The sequence below is a fragment of the Mauremys mutica genome, chromosome 2 (genome assembly GCF_020497125.1).
Source record: "Mauremys mutica isolate MM-2020 ecotype Southern chromosome 2, ASM2049712v1, whole genome shotgun sequence".
NCBI lineage: Eukaryota > Metazoa > Chordata > Testudines > Geoemydidae > Mauremys > Mauremys mutica.
This window is the reverse complement of record NC_059073.1, coordinates 81,789,080-81,809,877: the sequence shown is the minus strand read 5'-3', so window position 1 is coordinate 81,809,877 and position 20,798 is coordinate 81,789,080. Positions and strand designations below refer to the sequence as shown.

Here is a 20,798-nt window from a genome sequence, read left to right as displayed (position 1 = left end):
TAGAGGATGCTTTTGATAACCCTTAACTACCACAACAGATACTCATGTGCATGGATAGCTTACTAATGAAATTAGATTCCCCCCCACCCAAAAATCAATAACTCAAATCCAAGCCCCCTGTTAGACAACACAGAATGCTATCCATTAAGAGTCTAATAAATATTCTTTAGCCTACCTCTAGCAACTCAAGACCAAACAACAAAAATTTGACACACTGTTCTTCATTCAGACCCACTGTGCTTTTTTGCTATTTTAAGCCACACTGTAAGAGCACATATTTAACATTATCACACAAAGTAAACACATTCATAAAGGTAGTACAAACTTAAGGATAGAATGCCACTGAAAGTTATGGAGAAATCCTATTTGGAATTTCCCCACAAACTCTTAAGGATTCTGAATATGGAAGAGTGATCATGCACAGATTAAATGTAAACATCTTAAAACATGTTGAGGTTATAGATGCACATGAACAAGTTATGTTGTGATTCTCACCGAAATTGTGGTTCAGTCCCCATGTGCATAAGCAGTAGTGTGTGTACTGGAGGGAGGAGGGAGAAGATGAAACCTTACTAGCGAAAGGTTAAAACCAGAAATTCCCTTCCACGTGAACCCTTGTGTCTTGTCTCCCATCTACAGAATATCTCCTATCAGAGCATTGCCCTCCTCCAAACAGACTGCAGAGCTCCAAACTTTGGGACCTCCCTTATAGGATCAGCGGGAGAAACTTCACTCTTATCCTCATAGCTGCTCAGTATTGAAAAGCTACACTCAAATGTTCTTCCTCACCCTACAAGCTACCAGGAGAGGAGGTTGGGAAGAAGACACAATTGTTTCCTTCCTGTACCACTAAAGGATTTTTGGGGTTTAGTGTCATCAGGGAAGTGAGTTCCCTTCCGCCAAAGTTGTGTGTTGTATTTTCTTTTAATAAATAAAACATTATGATATAGCACATGAAAGAAAATAAAGTTATTTTCTAATTAGTGCATTTAATCTTTAACAAAGATGAATTCATGTAGTTTTGTATTAGGTTCCCTTATTTTTAGAAAGGGGGACTGCAATTGAAATAAATGTGCAATGTGAAATTGAACTGTGTTTTCATGTGTTTATGTAATCAACATGTAATTCACATAAACATGGAATGTCTATTTAATTAAAATGCATCTGTCTTGATTACAAAAATGCACAGCTGCAAATAGGTATGCATATTTCTGTGCGTGCATGTGCCCGTGTGTATTACAAGCACCGTGTCTTGGTAATCACAAAGTTTAGTGAAAAGTTATATATTCCATACATAGAAAAGGAGTTCAGTTATTTCTAAAACTAAAAATTGCATTCAAACACATTAGAGGTACTTGCCTTCATTAAGAATTAAGTGTTTGGCACATCTGAAGTTTCAGATTAATTTGTTTGAGTTGTCAGAGTGCAAAGATGCATGCAATATTGTAAAAAACATGAAAGGGGTGTTTTCCATATGGATAGCTGAAAAACAACCAAATGGGATTATATACCTCTCATGTCTGCCCACTATTCCCCCAAAATACGTATAGATTTCATTAGCATTAAAAAAACCTCAGGCACAAGAGAGTGTCCCTCAACCATAATTATATACATTTGCTATCACTAATAAATCTATTTTATATCAGAGACAATTCTGTTACTGACATTTATTCACTGAATCCAAAACATGATAGATAGATATGATACAGATATATATAAATAAAAAATTAACTGGCACAAAGATATGTTACCATATCATTAATTATTTCTTGGGAGGTGGGGGAGTTTTTGCCTTTGTTGTTTCAGAAGCACATAAGGACACCTGGAAGAGAGATGATGAACAAAAGGTCTTCTAAAGTCACTGAAAATCTACAACATAGCTAATTAGGTTCCAGCTTCTAATACAATAGTGGGTGTACCATGGTCTGTTATCAAGTATATAGCCAAGGGCACCAGACAATACAACCCCACATTCAATTTAATTACAGCCCATGGCTTTTGCAGAAGTGGTGTGTTTCAAAGGGTTTAAGCACTCATTTATTTCTAGACCTACATGAAATAAGGCAGCTCACTGTCATACAGACTCACCAATTAGACTGAACAGTTTCTGATCTCTTGCTCTCTGGAAGGAGAACAGTGGGCAACAAGAAGCCTTTTACAGCACAATCCCACAAGCTTTTTTAAAAGCTTTCAGCTTCCTGTAACATTAAAAGTTTGTGCATTTCAGCTTTGATGTTCATAGAACAAGAGTACTGACTTAATCATTTCAGATTCTGTAGAATACTAAAAAGAGCCTTGTCAATGCAACACTCCAGTCATGATGCTCTTTTCTTTCCTTGATTGTATCAAAAAGGTCATCTGTCTGATTTATACAAAACTGATTTCTTGTTGCTTCTTATCAAAGTCTTCTGAAGGCTTGCCCCATGAAAGTCTACAATAGTTTATTTTGACCAAATGGCATGATGCAATTAGCAGAAAAGCCTGGTCAACTCCCCATCAGTAACTCATACTTTTAACGGGGCTGTCGATTAAATCGCAGTTAACTCACATGATTAACAAAAAAAATTAATCGCAATTAAAAATGTATCACGATTAATCACACTGTTAAGCAACAGAATACCTACTGAAATTTATGAAATATTTTTGGATGTTTTTCTACATTTTCAAATATATCAATTTAAATTACAACACAGAATACAAAGTGTGCAGTGCTCACTTTATATTATTTTTTAATACAAATATTTGCACTGTAAAAATGAGAAAAGAAATAGTATTTTTCAGTTTAGCTCATACAAGTCCTGCAATGCAATCTCAAATCATGAAAGTGCAATTTACAAACGTAGTTTTTTTTATTATGTAACTGCACTCAAAAACAAAACAATGTAAAACTTTAGAGCCGACAAGTCCACTCAGTCCTACTTCTTGTTCAGCCAATCGCTAAGACAAACAAGTTTGTTTACATTTATGGGAGATAATGCTGCCCACTTAATTAGTCACCTGAAAGTGAAAACAGGAATTCACATGGCACTGTTGTAGCGGGCATTGCAAGATACACCTCTACCCCGAAATAACGCAGTCCTCAGGAGCAAAAAAAAAAAAATCTCACTGTGTTATAAGTGAGGCCTCCTCTTTGCTTCTCCCTCCCTCCCTCCCAGGCTTGCCTCGCCAATCAGCTGTTTGGCACGGCAAGCCTGGGAGGGAGGAAAAGCAGAGCTGAGCAGCGTGCTTGTGGGAGGAGGCGACGGAGCGGAGGTGAGCTGGGGCGGGGGGCAGTTCCTCTGCGCCCCCCCTGCTTACTATGGCCCCACTACCCCAGCTCACCTCCACTCTGCCTCCTCCCACGAGCACACCGCAGCTCTGCTTCTCCTCCCTCCGAGGCTTGCAGCGCCAAACAGCTGATTGGTGCAGCAAGCCTGGGAGGGAGGAGAAGCGGAGCTGCTGCATGCTCATGGGAGGAGGCAGAGCGGAGGTGAGCTGGGGCGGGGGGGCCCCGGCGAGGGCCGCAGCAAGTAACAGGTGGGCACAGAGGAACCACTTGTGGTAACACGAATTCGGATATAACGAGGTAAAGCAGCCCCGTCCCCCGGAGCGCTGCTTTACCACATTATATCCAAATTTGCATTATATCGGACTGCAGGAATATTTATGTGCCAGATGTGCTAAAGATTCATATGCCTCTTCATGCTTCAGCCATCGTTCCAGAGGACATGCTTCCATGCTGATGACGCTCGTTAAAAAAAATGCATTAGTTAAATTTGTGACTGAACTTCTTGGGGGAGAACTGTATATCCCCTGCAAGTAAAAACAGAGCATTCTGCCATATATTCCATGTTATAGCAGTCTTGGATGATGACCCAGCACATGTTGTTCATTTTAAGAACACTTTCACTGCAAATCTGACAAAATGCAAAGAAGATACCAATGTGAAATTTCTAAAGATAGCTACAGCACTCGACCCAAGATTTAAGAATCTGAAGTGCCTTCCAAAATCCGAGAGGGACGAGGTGTGGAGCATGCTTTCAGAAGTCTTAAAAGAGCAACACTTTGATGCAGAAATTACAGAACTCAAACCACCAAAGAAGAAAATCAACCTTCTGCTGGGGGCATTTGACTCAGATGATGAACATAAAACTATTACACACACACCCATGTTATTTACCGAGCACTCTTCACCCCATTTTTGTGTTCCTGCCTTTGAGGCATGAATCTTGTCTTTGGAGGGGGGGGGTAGGAGGGGTATTAAAATGGTGCCTGGAGTCCCAGGCCCATTGTGCTATGCACTGTATGAACATATACTAAAGCAAGGGCCCTGCTCTGAAGAGCCTACATTCTAAGTAACTTTGTCATCTTATATGCTTGTACAGCACCACGCACGAGACTTTGGTTTTACTATGGTACAAACATAAATGTAAAAGCAAAACAGAATTCTTTTTCCAGTTTTATAGTAGTTATATTTCTAGTTTCAAGAATTAAACTAAGTAGAAAAGTTCTTACCCCAAAATGAACCAAAAACCCCAGACAGTCTTATCAGCTGTGTCTGCTGCATACTTAAGGAGATAAAGTACTTTTCTTCCCCCCCCACTCCCCACCTCTTGCCTTTTCAAAACTTGAAATCAGAACCAGCTTTCTCATTCTGTCAGCATATGGCTTTTCTTTGAAGCATTTAAGGCAATGAAAACTCACATGCTCCGTAACAGAAAGTTGGCCCTGGTTTCAACTTCGAACACTTGCAACATAGAGTGATGACAAATGCAAACACTGCTCATGCTTGAACTATTTTAAGTTTGGTAGGTATATATTTTGCTATTTATGGAATTCTTCAGAAGTACCTAGAACACAACTATGCTACAGAACCACCATAGCAGAAGCTTTTTCTGAAACTATGGGTAATTCTTTTCCCCCTGGCAGAAGCTGGTCTGTTTTCTCAGACCTATTTTTGGCTATTATAACTGTACTAAGTTCAGTATGTATCAAGTCTATAAATCTCAACAGCTACCACATTGCAACATCAAAAGCTTAAACTTCAGCTATTATTCATCTTTCAATAATACTAGAGATGAACAACGGCTAAATTACATCCCTCTGTCATCAACTTCAGCTGAAGTACTGTTCTTAGTGGCAAGAAAATTGCTACACTTCAGAGCAAATAAGGACTGAAGGGAAGGTGGTGGCACGATGGTGCAGTACTATATGTTTAAAATATACTGTATAATGTCTCTCAAGACTGCAACCTAAAGCAATAGCTGGATCAAAATGTGTCAAGATGAACACTTATGTACCTTTCCCTGGCTCAGGAGGAGGCTTCTACAGCAGTTCTGCAAACAGAGCTAGAAGACATCAGGGTTAAGAAGAAAGACGAACCAGCAATGATAATTCGTAAAAATCAAAACCCTTCTCAAATTCTCAACTAAATAAATTAAATAAATCCAGTTAAATACTTTTGTTTCACTCCTCTTTTATACCTTGCTTAAAGTCACTAACGCCATGAAAAATGTACATATACACAGTGTAAACACACTATGTAACCCAGTTTTCATGGTGGGCCAGATTCTGCCACTTACTCACACTTAGTCATACCTTCACACTTAGTCGTACCTTATGCCATTAGGGAGGCAGAATCTGTCCCTTTATGAATAAACTCATAACAGAGGTCAATAAAATCACCAGTCTGCAATTGTCAAGTTGACAAATATTACTGATTTCTTGATAACAATGGACTTCAGTGTCACATCGCTTGAGGAGATCTAATCAGTTAATAAGGCCTAGAAAGTCTTTTTATAAGCAATAATGATGGAGGGCCAGGGCATTTCCTGGGGATTAATGACCAGCTGGGAGAGCTGATGGCTTGAAGCAATGCCTCGGGCCATTAACCCAAGCCAGTCATTAATTTCCCCAGGAAATGCCCTGGACCTTGATCATTATAGCTATATTATACAAAGGTAGCTAAAGGAGAAAAAGTTTAACATTGACTTTCTATTTAAAAAAGGGAGAAAAAAAATCTATCCAACATTTATAAAGCAAAGATATTTTCATTCTGTGATATGTCCCATAAGAAAAAAAAACAAAAACGCACTACTGTTCCAACTGATGCTGGAATGAGCAGTTAACTTCCCCCAACTATCAGTAAGGGTTTAAATTAATCAGTTTTGTAAAGAAAGCACTTCAGAAGTGAGTGTGTAGTTTGTTCACCATTAAATGAGCTAAACAAGGATGAATTGGATGTTCCCATATAATTACATCAAAATCCATGCTAACATTGTCACTGAGTGCTCATTTTCTTTCTTGATAAGGTCAAGAAAGAAGACATCCTGTCTCTCTTAAAATCTACTTTATATATTTCTGTCTTAATAGCCTGGCTTTTTGTCTGTAATTATCATTAGTATTAAAAAAAAGATGTAGAGCACTTAAACTTCTCCTTAGGTAAACTTTATGTAAGCATTGTAATAAGTATTAGAAATTTCAAGGTAAGGCCTGGTATCAAACCATACAGTATTATGACCCAAGGAGAACTACATTAATTAAGATGAATAAAGTGGCCTATCTTGATAAAAGTAAAAGTGTGTTTATTCATACACATCTGTCTATCAAGCTCAGTTGCCTTATTCCGTCTCTTCCTTACTCATGTACACAGAGCTACTCTAAACTAAGATACCTTAAAAGTTTTAAAAAAATCTTTCCAAGTCATAAGCCAATGAATGGGTAAGTTTACGGTTAAAAATATAGTAAAGAGAGTTAGCTTATATCTGAAATAATAAGCTAAACAAAAACACTTTTTGCTTCATCATCAACCCTCTAAGCTATTCAAAGACACCAGATATACACAGCAGGAGATCAAACTACAGTACTGCACTCAAGTGACCAAAAATCCCCACTAGTAAGGAGAGGTCACATGTATTTTAGACAACATAAATACTATAATTCACAGAAAGATTCTTTTTTCAATTAGCCTTCAGGCTGGCTGATTAGCTGACAAACAGTTTGAAAGGGTCAGTTTGTCCAGAACTGGTATTTCCACTTTGGAAACCGCTCAGGCATGTCATATACCTGTGTTCACTGAACAGTGCTCTTTCAGGCCTATGACTGAGATGATTATTGCTTGACACCAGAATGTCAGAGGGTTTTTTTGTAATCACCTAACATTCAAAGTATTGCCCGAAACACGGAGTGCAACATAACTGAGGAAAGTTTTACAAATTTAGTTAGAATGAATTCCTACTTCCAACTCAACAGTAAAAGTGCTCTTCAGTATATCTTTTAATTAAGTATCCTAAGGTAACTTTGGGTTTAAACACACACAAAAAAATACCCTACACCAACAGGAAAGGATTGGGGAAAGGGGGCATGTGTACAGGTGGAAAGGTTGTTGATGCATACACCAAGACCTATACCTATTCAATGGTTTTGACAAGGCTACTTTGCTTACATGAAACATACCTACCCAATCTGATCTCATTCCACAGCTACACTATGGTTAACTCAAGGAATTATGCTGTTACTATATATTTTTACATTATGGGACACGGTCTACTTTGATGCAATGGTAACTAATGCAACTGTGCAAATAAAGCCAATTTACCTTTTTTAAAGAATGGTTGCCAGGAAACAGAGCTTTTTTAATAAACACACAAGATGAATGCAACTGTCACATTAACTCTCTTGCAAACTTCTACAGTTTAAAATTACACCCTCCTGACTAAGGCATAATTGAGTATTTTCTTGGCTGTTTCCTGCATTTATGAGGTTATTTAAACAACTCATTAGCACATCAAGAACACCATGCATATTAATTATCTTTCAAATTCTTATTTAATAAATTTGACTTGATTTACATAACTCTCCGTCTACTGTAAAAAGAACAGGAGCCTGCACAGTCCATTTACTAATCCTATTATTCTGGGACCACAATTCTAAACTTTTGCTTAGCAGTGATTTGGGATTTCATACTTCCTTCTTCTTACAAAGAAAGTGATTAACTCTAAGCTTGCTGTAAGTCACAGAGAGCCCAAACTTGCAGCTAACACCAGTGCAGTTACTTAGAGAACTCTGGGAAAAGAGGGGGCGGGGGGAGGGAGGGGGGAGAGGAGAGCACGGAAGTTTAGTAACTTGCAACAAGACTATTTCATGCCTGTACAGTGAGACTTGCACTAGAGGGCCAAAGAGGCAGCAGCTGCCTGTCTGAAGTGCGGCCGCTCTGGGACTGCTGCCAGGGTGTGCAGTGTGCTTTGGTCCTTGCAAAAGGGGTCTGGTGTTGGCTGGAGCAGGCGGGGGAGGGTTTGGGAAGCGAAGAGGGGGTTGTGTATAGAGATGGGTCGGTTTTCTTGTTACCTGTGCGGGGGAAACAATTGCAGGTGAAACTACTGTGGGTGAGTTGGTGCTTCTGTGCCCATTGGCTTCGGGGAGGAGGAGAGGCAGGGGGTCGTGTTTCACTGACACCACCACCACGGAGGCAGCGGCAGTAGCAGCGTCCAGGGGCTCGGCGGGGCGGAGGCAGAGTCTTTTGGGGGACGAGGAGGGGCCGCAAGCATCCCCCCCGGCCGCGGCCGCCCCAGTGTACACAGCCTCGTAGAGGGAGCGCTTGGCCGGGGTCAGAGCGGCCGCTTCTGCCTTCACGTGGGGGACGTCGCTGTCTTTGGGGAGGATGTAGGTGTTGGCGGGGGCGGGCGGGGGCCGGTGCCGGTGCCCGCCGTTGAGGATGGCCTGGGCGGCGGTGTAGCAGCCCCCTGCCGCCCCGGCGGGGTGCGGGTGGTGCCCGCCCAGCTTGGTGCCGATGCCAGCGATGCTGTTGAGGGTAGCGATGGAGACGGCGCCGATGCAGTGGTTGGTGTAAGTCTTGGAGAGCTTGGCCGCCTTGGAGAGCATCTGCATGCGGGTGCCCAGCAGGTTCTTGCCGATGGCCTTGTTCTCGTACCAGGTGACATCGCCCTCGCTGCAGTGGTCCCGCGGCCGCTGGAAGAAGGCCTTGCACAGCGGGTTGCGCTTGGCCAGGTACTTGACGAAGCTGGAGTAGGGGCAGAACTCGGTGCCCGTCTCGTACATGCGGGGCAGGTTCTCCTCGTCGCTGCTCTCCGCCCGCTTCTTGCTCCAGGAGGAGGAGCGCGACTTGTGGTAGGGTCCCAGGGACTTGAAGTAGACGAACTTGCGGCCGTCCTCGTCCATGGCCAGCCCGAAGGAGTCCTCCTCCAGCTCGCGCTGGTTCTCGCGGCCCCGCGTGCAAAAGTACATGCAGGTCTCGAACCAGACCTTGTTGAGCAGCCCGAAGGGGCTCTGCGTGCTGAACACGCTGCAGGTGTACAGCTTGCGCAGGTCCGCCCGCGTGATGGCTTGTTTCTGCACCACCGGCCCCGCGCCCTGCTCCTCCAGCTTGCGGATCACCGCCGCCAGCGTCAGGTTGGCGGCGCGCAGCTCCGGGTCCTTGGTCAGGTCCAGGGTGCGGCAGTAGGGCGGCTCGTTGAGGTAGCGGTTGAGGGAGCTGCGGATGCTGATGAGCGAGGACTTGGAGTAGAGCTGGCCGCTCTTGGAGCGGGCCTCGGCGTAGAAGGAGCGCAGCACCCGGCACAGCGCCCCCTTGTCCATGGTCTCGAAGTCCGGGCTCTGGGACTTCTCGCTCAGGTACTCCCGGAAGATGCGCACCGCGTAGCGGGTGGCCAGCCGGGTGTTCTCGCTCAGCCGGGCCCGCTCGGGGCGCTGCAGCAGCAGGTCGGTCTCCGGGTCCGAGTCCTCCGCGCCCCGGGCGCTAGCGGGGACTGGGGCGCCCCCCACTGCTGCTGCCCCGATGCCGCCGCCACAGCCGCCTCCAAGGCGGCCGCCACCGCCGCCGCAAGAGGAGTCCAGCCCGCCACTGCCCCGGTCCATACTGATCATAAGGACCGGCTCGGGCTCCAGCGGCTCCTCCTCGCCGTCCCACTCCAGCCCCATTTCCTCCTCCTCCTCCTCCTCCTCTTCCTCGTCCAGTAGCAGGAGCCCCCCATCGGCGCCGTCCTCCTCGTCCCCCGTTATCTGCACCTCCTGGATCTCATCGTCGTCCTCCCCGTCCTCGTCCTCCCCCGCGCTGCAGTAGTGGTGGGGGCGGTGGGTGCCGCCGCGGCCCGGCGGCCGGTCCCCCCCATTGTTCTCCCCGCCGCCGCTGCTGCCGGTGTTCCAGTCGCCGCCGCTGCCAGGCATTCTCGCCATATTGCCGTCTCCCTGCCAGTCCTCGGGCAGGGCGCATGCGCTATATTGGACCGCAGCGCTGGAGAGCTTTTGTGTTTAATGACCTTCAGCTACCGGGAGGCAAAGCTGGGCTCTTAAAGGGGCCGCGCGCTCCCAGCGGCGGCGGGGGCTGCCGCGCGGCGGGAAAGGGAAGGGAGAGCGGCGGGGGGGCAGGGAAGGGAGGCATGCGGCGGTGCGCGGTAGAGGAGGGGGGACACCAGCGGAGCGAGCGCCGGCCTCAGCACCTAGGCTGGGGGAGCTACTTACCCTCACTCCCTGCCGGGCAGCCCGCGGGCTCTAAGTGATGCCTGGAGAGCAGCACAGCGGCCCCCGGCCCCTCATCGCCGCCCTAGAGCCCGGGGGTCCCGCCCCGTGCTGGGCGCCCGAGCAGCCTCCCGAGCGGGTAAGGAAGGGAGAGCGCGGGGAAGCCTGCTCCCCGCCAGCCCCGCGGTGCAGCGAGAGCGGCAGCAGGTGAGGCAAAGGGGGGCAGGCACCGCACACGGGCGGCTCGGCTCCTCCCTGCCTCGCCGCTCTCCCAAGCCCCCAGCAGCAGCAGCAGCGTGTAACTCACTCTCGGACTCCGGCGGGAGTGAAACTTCGTGGCATCACTTCAGCCTGGCTCCCCCTTGCCCTCGGAGCCGCTTCGGCCCAGGCTCGGGTTCCTTGACACTACAGCGGCCGGGGAGCAGAGGCCCGGCAGGCGCAGAGGCAGAGCTGGCTGTGCAGGCAGTAGGTACAGGTCCCGCTCAAAGTCCTTCCCTAGACCGAGCTGCTCTCCCCCCACTGCTCGCTGAAAACCGGCTCGCAGCCTGGCTGTGTCGGGCTTTGCAAACAGCCCGCTTGTTTCCTGCCTTCTTGTTAAGACACCAGCAAGTAGCACAGGAAGCCGCCGGGGCTAGGAAAACCCACACAACACTCCGCAGGCAAGAAGGAGTCCAGATCTATCCGGACCGCGGGGACAGGCAGCTGCACACACGCAAAGCACCGCGTCAGATTGCAGAGCACAGGCACCAACATTTTCCTGCACTGCAGCTTTGCAAAAAGCCTGAAACTTATTTTCAGCGTCATCATTTTAAAACTAGATCCCACAATGGCAAAATCCACCAGTTTGGTACCCTCTAAGCAGCTCCGAGTCGTGCTCGGTTTTCCACTTCTATCATTCCTTCTTTCTGATGACATGTTGAAGATTTCACAATCTTATCTCCCTGTTATTCTGGTTATTTTTCTCCCTCCCTCTCCCTTTTGTTTTCTACATTGTAAGCTTTCAAAAACTTTGTCAAAGCAGCACGAAAAACATAAGCAGCATTTTTTTTTTACAACCACCACCCCTCCCCCAACAATATGGAAAGGAAATGATCAGAAACCTTAAACACCATCACTACTTAATATCACAAATCCGGATAGATTAATTGAGGTTTACTCGGTGCTTTTGCTCCTCCCCTATCCTCTTCACTGACCAAAAATACCCTTCCCCCACCCTTTTCTGTAGTTGGTGTATTTTCAACTAGAACAAAGGTGGGAAGGAATCATGTGAAGACACAGACAAGTCAGAACAAGTACCAGAATAGGCCAGCTATGATTCATAGATAAAAGGGGAGTCTGTGGATATTGTGATCCACAAAGGTGATGGAAAGTTATTGACATTCCCCAGGTGAACTTTGTTTTTATAATAAGGGGTTGGTTGTAGAGCTATTTTGTTAAACCAGAGCACCTCTTTCTGAGATGGCACAAATGTCAGAAAGAACCCATAACATTTTAACTCTAATAATAATTTTCATTTGTTTTAAAATGCCCACCTCAGTCTGTTTGCAAGAGTCTATCACCCTGTTGGCTTACCACTAATAATCCTCTCTTTTATAAACAGGTAATGTCTGGAGCCTTGGTAGGGGGCAGTTTATATGGAGTTCAGTTCAGCAGCACAATGATCCATAAAAACTATGGATGAATAATACAAAGCTAGTCTAAGAGGCAAAATCTGAAGGGGGGGGTGTGTGCACATTCTTTAGTAATAAGCCAAGATGGTGTTTTGTGTGTGCTTCACCACCAGAAATATTCAGCAGGCCAAATGATGCTTCCAATTACAGTTGTGCGACTGTATTGCCTTCACTTGGGCTGCATAGATAAAACAGAGGGCATAATTTGAACAAAATGGAGATCCTATTACAGGGCTACCTGTCTAACTTAGTTAACAGTTCTGTTAATCAGTCAGAAAAAAAAATCCATTATTTTCTTATGCTGCTGTGTTTTTGCAGTAATGAGAGGAAAAATTTAAAAAAGTCAGAGAAACTGAATACTCAGAGAAAGCAGATCTGTCTAATAAAGTTTTGGTCACTTTTTAGACTACAAATTCACTTTTACAGACTTTTTAGCCTATTTCTAGTTCTATTTCACTGCATGTAACACATACATTTATATTAGAGAATTACTGTGGGATGAGCGCCCCCCCCCCAAAAAAAAAGATTACCATTATTATATTCTCTGACCAGAACTCTCTTTATGCTCAACGGAAAGCTGTTTTTCAGCCCACCCTCCCAAAATAAATTTGCACCTCCCCTAACAGGTTAGTTACACGCATGTATGGTGCAGTTCAGTTTATATTTCATCAGTAAGAATTTTCTAACTCCAGCTAAATATTTGTAGACAAAGCTTGATATTTCTCACTGTACTACTAAGTTCAAATAGGGTAGCATGTTCCTGATACAGATTCAGATTCAAATACAAATTTAAGTTCCTCCTCCACTCCACCTCTAGTACTGTGGGAGTTTTGTTGGCTGTTGAACAGTTTGCTGCTATTTTTTGTTAGTTTTATAAATTGAAAAATATTTGCCCTAAGCTGCTACTATGGGCAGTCATTGCACCTGAAATCAATCTTAATTGCAAAATTGATGATTGGTGATTAAAGCAGGCATACTAATCTGTAGGAAATTCTTTAATGCTGAGAACCAAGGATTTTTAATCTTTAAGCCTTCTAAAACAATTTTCAGTTTAAGTAATCCATATGAGTCACAGACCAGACAGCCAGTTATTTTACACAAGGCTAAGCTTCAGTATAGCCACTCGAGGAGGAACACATACCTGAAGCTCGCCCAAGCGATAGCACTCTTTCTGCTGCTCTAAAATTATTAATGATAATTGCAATAGAGACAAATTATGTAGAATTGATGTGCAAATTTTAGAGCAGATTAGACAAATTTGAAATAAGCACAACATGATGCTACAGAAAAAGCGCTTAACTACCATGCCCGAAATATAATTGAAAGGAGTATTGTGTTACACCAGAGTAATTACACAGGAGTCAAAGAAGTTACTGTGCTTACACTAATGTAACAGAGCAGAGTATTAAAGGCAGTCATCATATAGGGAGATTTTTTTTTACTATCCAAATAATCTCCTATCATCTGCTATTTGCAGCCCAGTTCTGAGCCAAAATCTAGGAGACTGTACACTGAGGAAGACTAAGTCAGAACAGACATTTACAAAGCTGAGACACTATGCTATGGATAAGACCTGAAAGACACAATGAGAAATTCTTCACCTTCGAAAAACTCAGTCTCAAGGTGATCTGTGAGTGTCCTAGAATTTATTTTTAAATGTATTTCTCATATGTGCTAAAAATGATTAGCTAATTAACAACTGACTTCCATTTTTAAAAATTGTTACTTTTATTGTACAGGAGGATCACAGAAAACATGAATGCATGTATCTTTAAAAAAAAAATCAGTACCCCTGAGGGCAAAAGGAAATAAAACTTATTTTTAAAATTTAAAAAAAAAAAAGCCATCAGCTTGACAGCTTCTATGTCTGGATGTTCTTTCAATCATTGATTCCTGATTACAGGAAATATACAATGTTGAGAGACCTGGAGTTGCATGTGGAGTCAAGTACATAATGAGTAAGTAAGTAAAAGAACTTTGAGTGAGGTTGGAGAGGAGAAAGGACACACCGGGCAACCTTAATATAAACATCACTATACATTTTAGATACCTCAACAAACAGGAGGGAATTTGGAAAACAAAAATAGTTTATAAGGGATTGTAATTGGGGAGAAATTAACAGTTCATCTTGAATATCAGGTAAGAAGTCTTCTTGGAGGTCAGACTTAGCCTACACATGTGTATCCCAAAAGAACTGGAAGCCCTATTGCTCAAGACATTTAAAACTAGATTGGACTGTAGAAAATAATTCTACATTGCCCAACCCTCTTTGCCAAAGTCATCTAATTCTAACTGTCATGGTATTACTTAAACCCTAATCAACGCATCTACTCCACCTTCCATAGAGCTCAAAGCCCCAGTTCTGCAATGAGCACTGTGAACATTACAGGACTGGGGCCTATTCTAACATAAGCCCTATGCACACTGATAAAATAAGGTATATTCCAAGCAGCATTAAACACATTTTAACGAACAGGATGTTAAACACCAAGTAACACTATCAAAGTACCTGCCCCATTGATGTTCACCACTGGCCTCAGTTTCCCTTTTTTCCAATCCCCTTAAATATTCATATGCCACAGAACTAGTATTCCAAATTAAGATCTCCTCTCTGGGTTCTGATTTATCAATGGTTTTACACTAAAGGTATTCAACTCTTTACCCTTGTATCCAGCTCCCCAGCCCTTTGAGGCCTTTTATCACAGCTTCCTGCTAGTCTTGCTCCTGTCCCGATCCCTCTGCACAGGCAGCTCACCAGTTCCACAATTCTTCCCCAGGCAGCTATCTTTTTGTAGGCTGCTGTGAAAATCTTTTCCAGTTCCTAATCTCCTTCAACCTGAACTCAGTCTACTTCTTATATAGTCCTAGTAGGTAGTCACCAGTCCCCATTATTCTTCCTGGTCATGTGTCCCTTCTAGTCAGGTGCTTCATGGGGATTTTCCCAAGAGCTAAAAATACCCAGAAGTCCATCCTTAAAAGGCCAAGTGGTGTAATGGACATGCTAAACCTATTTGAGCCCTCTGTAGTGGATTCCATTTATGGAAACACCAAAATTTTCCCCCTTAACAGAGGCTGGGGAGAAACAGAACACAAGGATGACCTAAGTGGCTTGTGGAAATGAAGAACAAAACCAGAGTGGGGGTGAGGAGATCAAGGTTCAGAATGAGGGATTTGGAAGGGGTCATTGAGAAGACACCCACTATTACCAAAAAAAGGGTGCCATCAAACACCACCCAGAAGAATTCTGCCCAGAGGTGCAATCCAACTAGTGTAAGGGAATAGGTCCCTCCTGCACTGAGAAATGGCTGTTTTGGGAACTGCTAAAATGACCCTATTTAATCCTTGAGAAGAAGTGAGTTCCTCCCAGAAAAAAACAAATGATCATCCCTGAAGGGAAGGAAGAGGTTGCAAAACAAAACAATCAAAAAAATCATCCAGGATCAACTACATATGGAGGACAAATAATGCAAAAACAGCGATGGGATTGAGGTTACAGAGTAAAAACAAGGAATTTAGAGGACACTGAACAAAGAACCACAATGCCCACCACTCAGAGAGCAAGTCCTAGGAGTCAGAGGATGCTACCCAGAGAAACTCTGCTTGAATATATGAACAAACAGGTGACAGGAAACAGGGCCCACAGTCACAGATAATCCACCCCCTTGTCTAGCTTCCTCTTCCTGGATTAATGGGACGCCATCTTGGACAATGCTAGAAGCAGAGTGATGAAGTCTCTGGACTTTGTGGGACCACAGATAGGATGTACACAAATAAGGGGTGTGGGGATATGCAGAAAAACTTTAATAAAAGATTGTGGAAGAGGCAGAAAAGGGCCTGCGTACTCCAGAGTCTCCCTCTGACTGCAAAAAGGCCAAGTGTTGAGGACTCCATGAACCAAACCAAAAACCACATACATGGGTCACAGCTCCATGGAACAGCCACCAACCCATATTCCTGGCAGGCTATGGAACTAAGGTGGAATGCACACTGGCTCACCATGGATCCTCTCCTTTGGAAGGTAGTAACAGGTCCGGTCACTAGGCATCTGGGTGGGGTACGAGGGTGAGGAAATGCATGGTATGGAACTATGTGCATAGAGTAGTTTAGGAGGCATGGTTCATTGACAGACTGTCTGGATGTCATTAAGCCAGCTCTGATAGTGCGCTAGAGGGAGCCACTGGAACAGGCACAATGTGATGCATGTACGCAGTAGAGCAGTGGTTTTCAAACTTGTTTTTGGAGACCCAGTTGAAGAAAGTTGATGCCCATGACCCAATGGAGCTGGGGATGAGGGGTTTGGAGTGTGGGAGGGGGCTCTAGGCTGGGGCAGTGGGTTGGAGTGCAGGAGGGGGTTGGGGCCAGGCCTGAGGTGTTTGGGGTGCAGAAAGGGCTCTGGGTTTGACGGGGGACTCAGGCTGGGGCAGAGGGTTGTGGCGCAGGCTTACCTCCAGCTGCTCCTGGTCAGTGGAGCAGCTGAGGTGCAGAGCCACTGCGTCCCGGAAGCGGCCAGCAGCAGGTCTGGCTCCTAGGTGGAGGCGGGAGCAGCACATGGAGGCCTTTGCCTCCCCACCTAGGAGGCCCACTTCTGGGGCACAGCACGGTGTCAGAACAGGTAGGGACTAGCCTGCCTTAGCTGGGCGGCACCACCGATGGGACTTAACAGCCCGGTCAGTGGTGCTGACCAGAGCTGCCGTGACCCCGTGCCTTCCATTCTGTGACAACCCACAGTTTGAAACCACTGGTCTACACATTTAACATTGAGAGAATTAAAAAAATGTTGTGTTTAAAAAAAAAAAGTTAAGACTTTGAGATGCTTCTATTTTCAGCTGTAAAAGAAGGGGATGCATTTTTGCTCCCAAAAATACAGAAGAGCTATACTCTGGGTCTCTTGAGCCATTTGAAGTAATGTTTTATTGGTGCATTCCCATTTATAGAAGTTTTAGCAGCTTTTTCAGAAGTTGTTTGAGGTTACTATGGAATGCATTATTATTTAATGTTTAAGTAAATATTAGTATTTCAGCTTATATTTTTCTTTGGTTCTGTGATGCTGACTGCAATTTAAAACAGCTAGCTGGTTTCTAGTATATGATAACAGTTTGTTTAGTAATTATAAAGCGGTTGTCTTTGTTTTGTTGTGCACTTTAAGAGTTCCTTTTGTGGTGTCATTGTTGTGAGGAGTGCACCACTAAGTAGTGTTGCCAACTTTCTAGTCACACAAAACTGAACACCCTAGCTCTGCCCTTTCCCCAAGCCCATGCCCCTACCCTGCCCCCACTGACTATATTTCCCCTCCCTCAGTGGCTCGCTCTCCCCGACTCTCACTCACTTTCACTGGGCTGGGGCTCTAACTGGGGGGTGTGGGCTCCAGGGTGGGGCCAGAACTGAGGGACTCAGGGTATAGGAGAAGGCTCCCGCTAGAGATGAGAAGTTTGGGGTGCAGGAGGGGGCTCCAGGCTGAGGGATTTGGAATGTGGGGGAGACCTGCTGGCCGCTTCAGGGGCACAGCACAGTGCCAGGAAAGGTAGGGACTAGCCTGCCTTAGCCCTGCAGCACTGCCAACCAGACTTTTAATGGCCTTGTCAGCGTTGCTGACCAGAGCTGCCAGGGTCCCTTTTCAACTGGGCATTCCAGTCAAAAACCGGGGTATGGAACAGCTTTCATATGAGGAGAGATTAATAAGACTGAGACTTTTCAACTTGGAAAAGAGATGACTAAGGGGGGATATGATAGAGGTCTATAAAATCATGACTGGTGTGGAGAAAGTGAACAAGGAAGTGTTATTTACTCCTTCTCATAATACAAGAGCTAGAGGTCACCAAATGAAATTAATAGGCAGCAGGTTTAAAACAAACAAAAGGAAGTATCCCCCCCCACACACACACTGCCCAGTCAACCTGTCGAACACTTTGCCAGAGGATGTTGTGAAAGCCAAGACTATAACAGGCTTTAAAAAAAAAAACCACCTAGATAAGTTCCTGGAGGACTGGTCCATCAATGGCTATTAGCCAGGATGGGCAGGGATGGTGTACCTAGCCTCTGTTTGCCAGAAGCTGGGAATGGATCACTTGATGATTACCTGTTCTGTTCATTCCCTCTGGGGCACCCAGCATTGGCCACTGTTGGAAGACAGGATAGTGGGCTAAATGGACTTTTGATCTGACCCAGTATGGCTGTTCCGTTCTTAAAGTTCTTTAACTTGCTTGAAAACCGCTCCTCACATTTCTGTAGACACATTTTAACCCCTTTAAAATTGAATCAGCTCAGATGATACACAAAACATTGTCCTTAAAAATTGCTGTAGCTTCCCTCAGACTGATTTAGCACAGAAAATGTAGATATGGATTGTCATGACTGACATTCAAATACAATTATTTAGTTTCTTTTTTCTGTCTTAGCTTCATTTAGTATTGTTTTGACAAAGTAGGTTTATATAATTCCTGCACCTACATCTGCTCTTGGCCAACTCAAGAAGTTTCTGGCATCATAATAGTGGAATGACAATTAATATTGCCTTCTCACTGCAATGTCAGATATATAAATTTCTAGTTATGCTACAAGATTTACACACACAAACTATATTAGTAGAGTATGCATCAAGGATTACACCAGGATATAAAGTTTATCCTTTGAAAGGGAAAAAAGCATAGCCCCTTATTGAGCAAGAATAAACTGCATATCCTTTTTGCTGTCCACAATATAATATTTTATTCATATCACTAAAAGTTTTAGACTATTAGTGTTAGGCAGTATATTAATGGGAATGAAAATGAGCAGAATAGTTTATCTGCCATCACAATTTGGTTTGGCTGGCACTTGAGAGGGACTATGACATTATGTTGGTGTATATAACTATTCATGTGAAGTTTATGGTGAGATCTGGTCAGAATTTCAGTGCTTGAGTTTTAAAAGGCAGAAGCCAGGATGTAAGACAGATCTTAAGGCATGTAAGATGCAGCTGAAATATATTCTATGTTATTTAGGTTAAAGGCTCAAGACAGAAAAAAAACCCAACTGAAACAGTTCTACATTTTTAAGTAAAGAAATCACAGAGAGAGACTGAGCGCACGCACTTCTGCTAAAAGCAGAAGAAAAGGAAGACTTGCTGATCGTTGCAAGTGCATTTTTGTTGAGCATATGGTATGTTTAAAAAAGCATAGTAAATTATATTTTTTAATATGCAACCCTGTTCAGACATCTGTTTCATCATCAGTAAGCTGCCCCTTGTTTTAGTTAGCTGCTTGCTCATCGGAGTGAAAGATTAAGGGCCTGATCCAAAGCCAATCAAGATCAGTGGGAGTGGGGTTTTTTTCATTTGAACATCACAATTTAGGTTCCTTTTACGACATTTAAATTGCTGATAAAATAAATAAATTAAAAAAAAAGACTCACATTAGTTTGGCTAGCCAAACTATCTCAGAGCCATCATTTTGCACATTCCAGGGCTGAAATTGTTATAGAAGTATTTGATAGCGGAGTCCTTGGTTCTTAGGACTTCTGAGCTTTGTTAAAACAAGCAAACAACAACAAAAAAAACAAGGTCACAATTAAAATGTACAAGTGCACAATCTCTCCATGAGCAGCCTTGGAAAATGGTTATCAAGTTATTTCAAATATTTTTCTCCAAGTTAATGTGGCAGTTACCCCATTGTGGAGCTGTTCCTACAATTTAGCTTATTTATTTGTGTACTGTCAATTTCTTTCTTTCAGAATGGTGTCAAAGCACCCACTGCACAGAAAAACAAGTTACAAAAATCAAAGCCCCAGTGTAGCAGGATATAAAAGTGTGAAATTCAGGCCCATTGCTTTCATTCTGGTTTTAATGATCATAAAAACCTGCTGTAGGGCAGGACTAATCTGCCAGAAAATTATTATTGAGCCCTGGTAACTCAGTTGTATGTGAAGACTTAAAAATGTTGTTTCTTGTGCCAACTGAATGTTCTACAAGAACTTCGTGTGGTGTCCTGCACCTGGCTGAGAAATATGAAGCATTACACTGTATAGGAAAGGAAGTGTATTAATTCCTAGGCAGCTATAAACAATTTAACCACCTCTGTCCCAACAACCTGACATTTTATATCAGTCTGGTTTTCCAAATTTAAGTAAAGTTTCCCAGGGAATGGATGGTTTTGCAAATTCATAAAATGACAGATAAAACCTTTTTTCACTGGTATGAATGCGGCCCATGCAGTAACATCCATGACAGCGTTGCCAACCCTTAAGTCTCACAATTGTGTGTTTCTCGTAAAGCTCCATATGCTGGAATCAAGAAATTGCATGAAAATTTTAACTTGACTTTTGTTTAAATTGAAGCTTCTAGCTCTCATGGCTGCAGAGACAACCTTGAAAATGTGAAGTGAGTGCACCCTAAAGGCAAAGAAAAAGAACCCACATTTTTAAAAAAAAAGCCCTCGTGATTTTTGAATGCTTGGGGTTGGTAATGCTGTGGTCAAACGATACGAGGCCAGTGTGAAATAAATTGTTGGTTTGGGCCTATTTCCTAATGGATAGGTCCCCACATCACAAATAGACATCTTGGCAACTTTGTTGACAGTCTCAGAAAAGGGGTCAAAGAGAATGAACTGCTTTTGGCCTCAGAAGGTTTAGGACCAGATTTTCAAGAGTGCCTAGCCCCAATTAGTGGATGCTAAGACCTCTGTAGCCAATACTTTCATTTTG

General features: G+C 43.9%; 1 protein-coding gene across 10 annotated transcripts in view; it reads right to left on the bottom strand.

The window, feature by feature from the left end:
* KCTD1 (potassium channel tetramerization domain containing 1) overlaps positions 1-20,798 on the bottom strand; it is a 145,851-nt gene that overhangs the window by 94,755 nt on the left and 30,298 nt on the right. Inside the window, exon 2 of one of the 10 annotated variants that reach the window (XM_045004490.1) lies at positions 2,089-2,198. The exons of 4 other annotated variants lie outside the window; for them this stretch is intronic. Coding sequence is in view for 3 of the 6 variants with exons in the window: in XM_045004482.1 (XP_044860417.1) it covers positions 8,326-10,170 (1,845 nt within the window). In the remaining 3 variants the exon portion in view is untranslated. Of the gene's footprint in view, positions 1-2,088; positions 2,199-8,325; positions 10,208-10,455; positions 10,612-10,759; positions 11,039-16,567; positions 16,738-20,798 lie in introns of those variants that run through there. 5 more of the 10 variants (XM_045004484.1, XM_045004488.1, XM_045004489.1 and 2 more) reach the window with 5 other exon arrangements.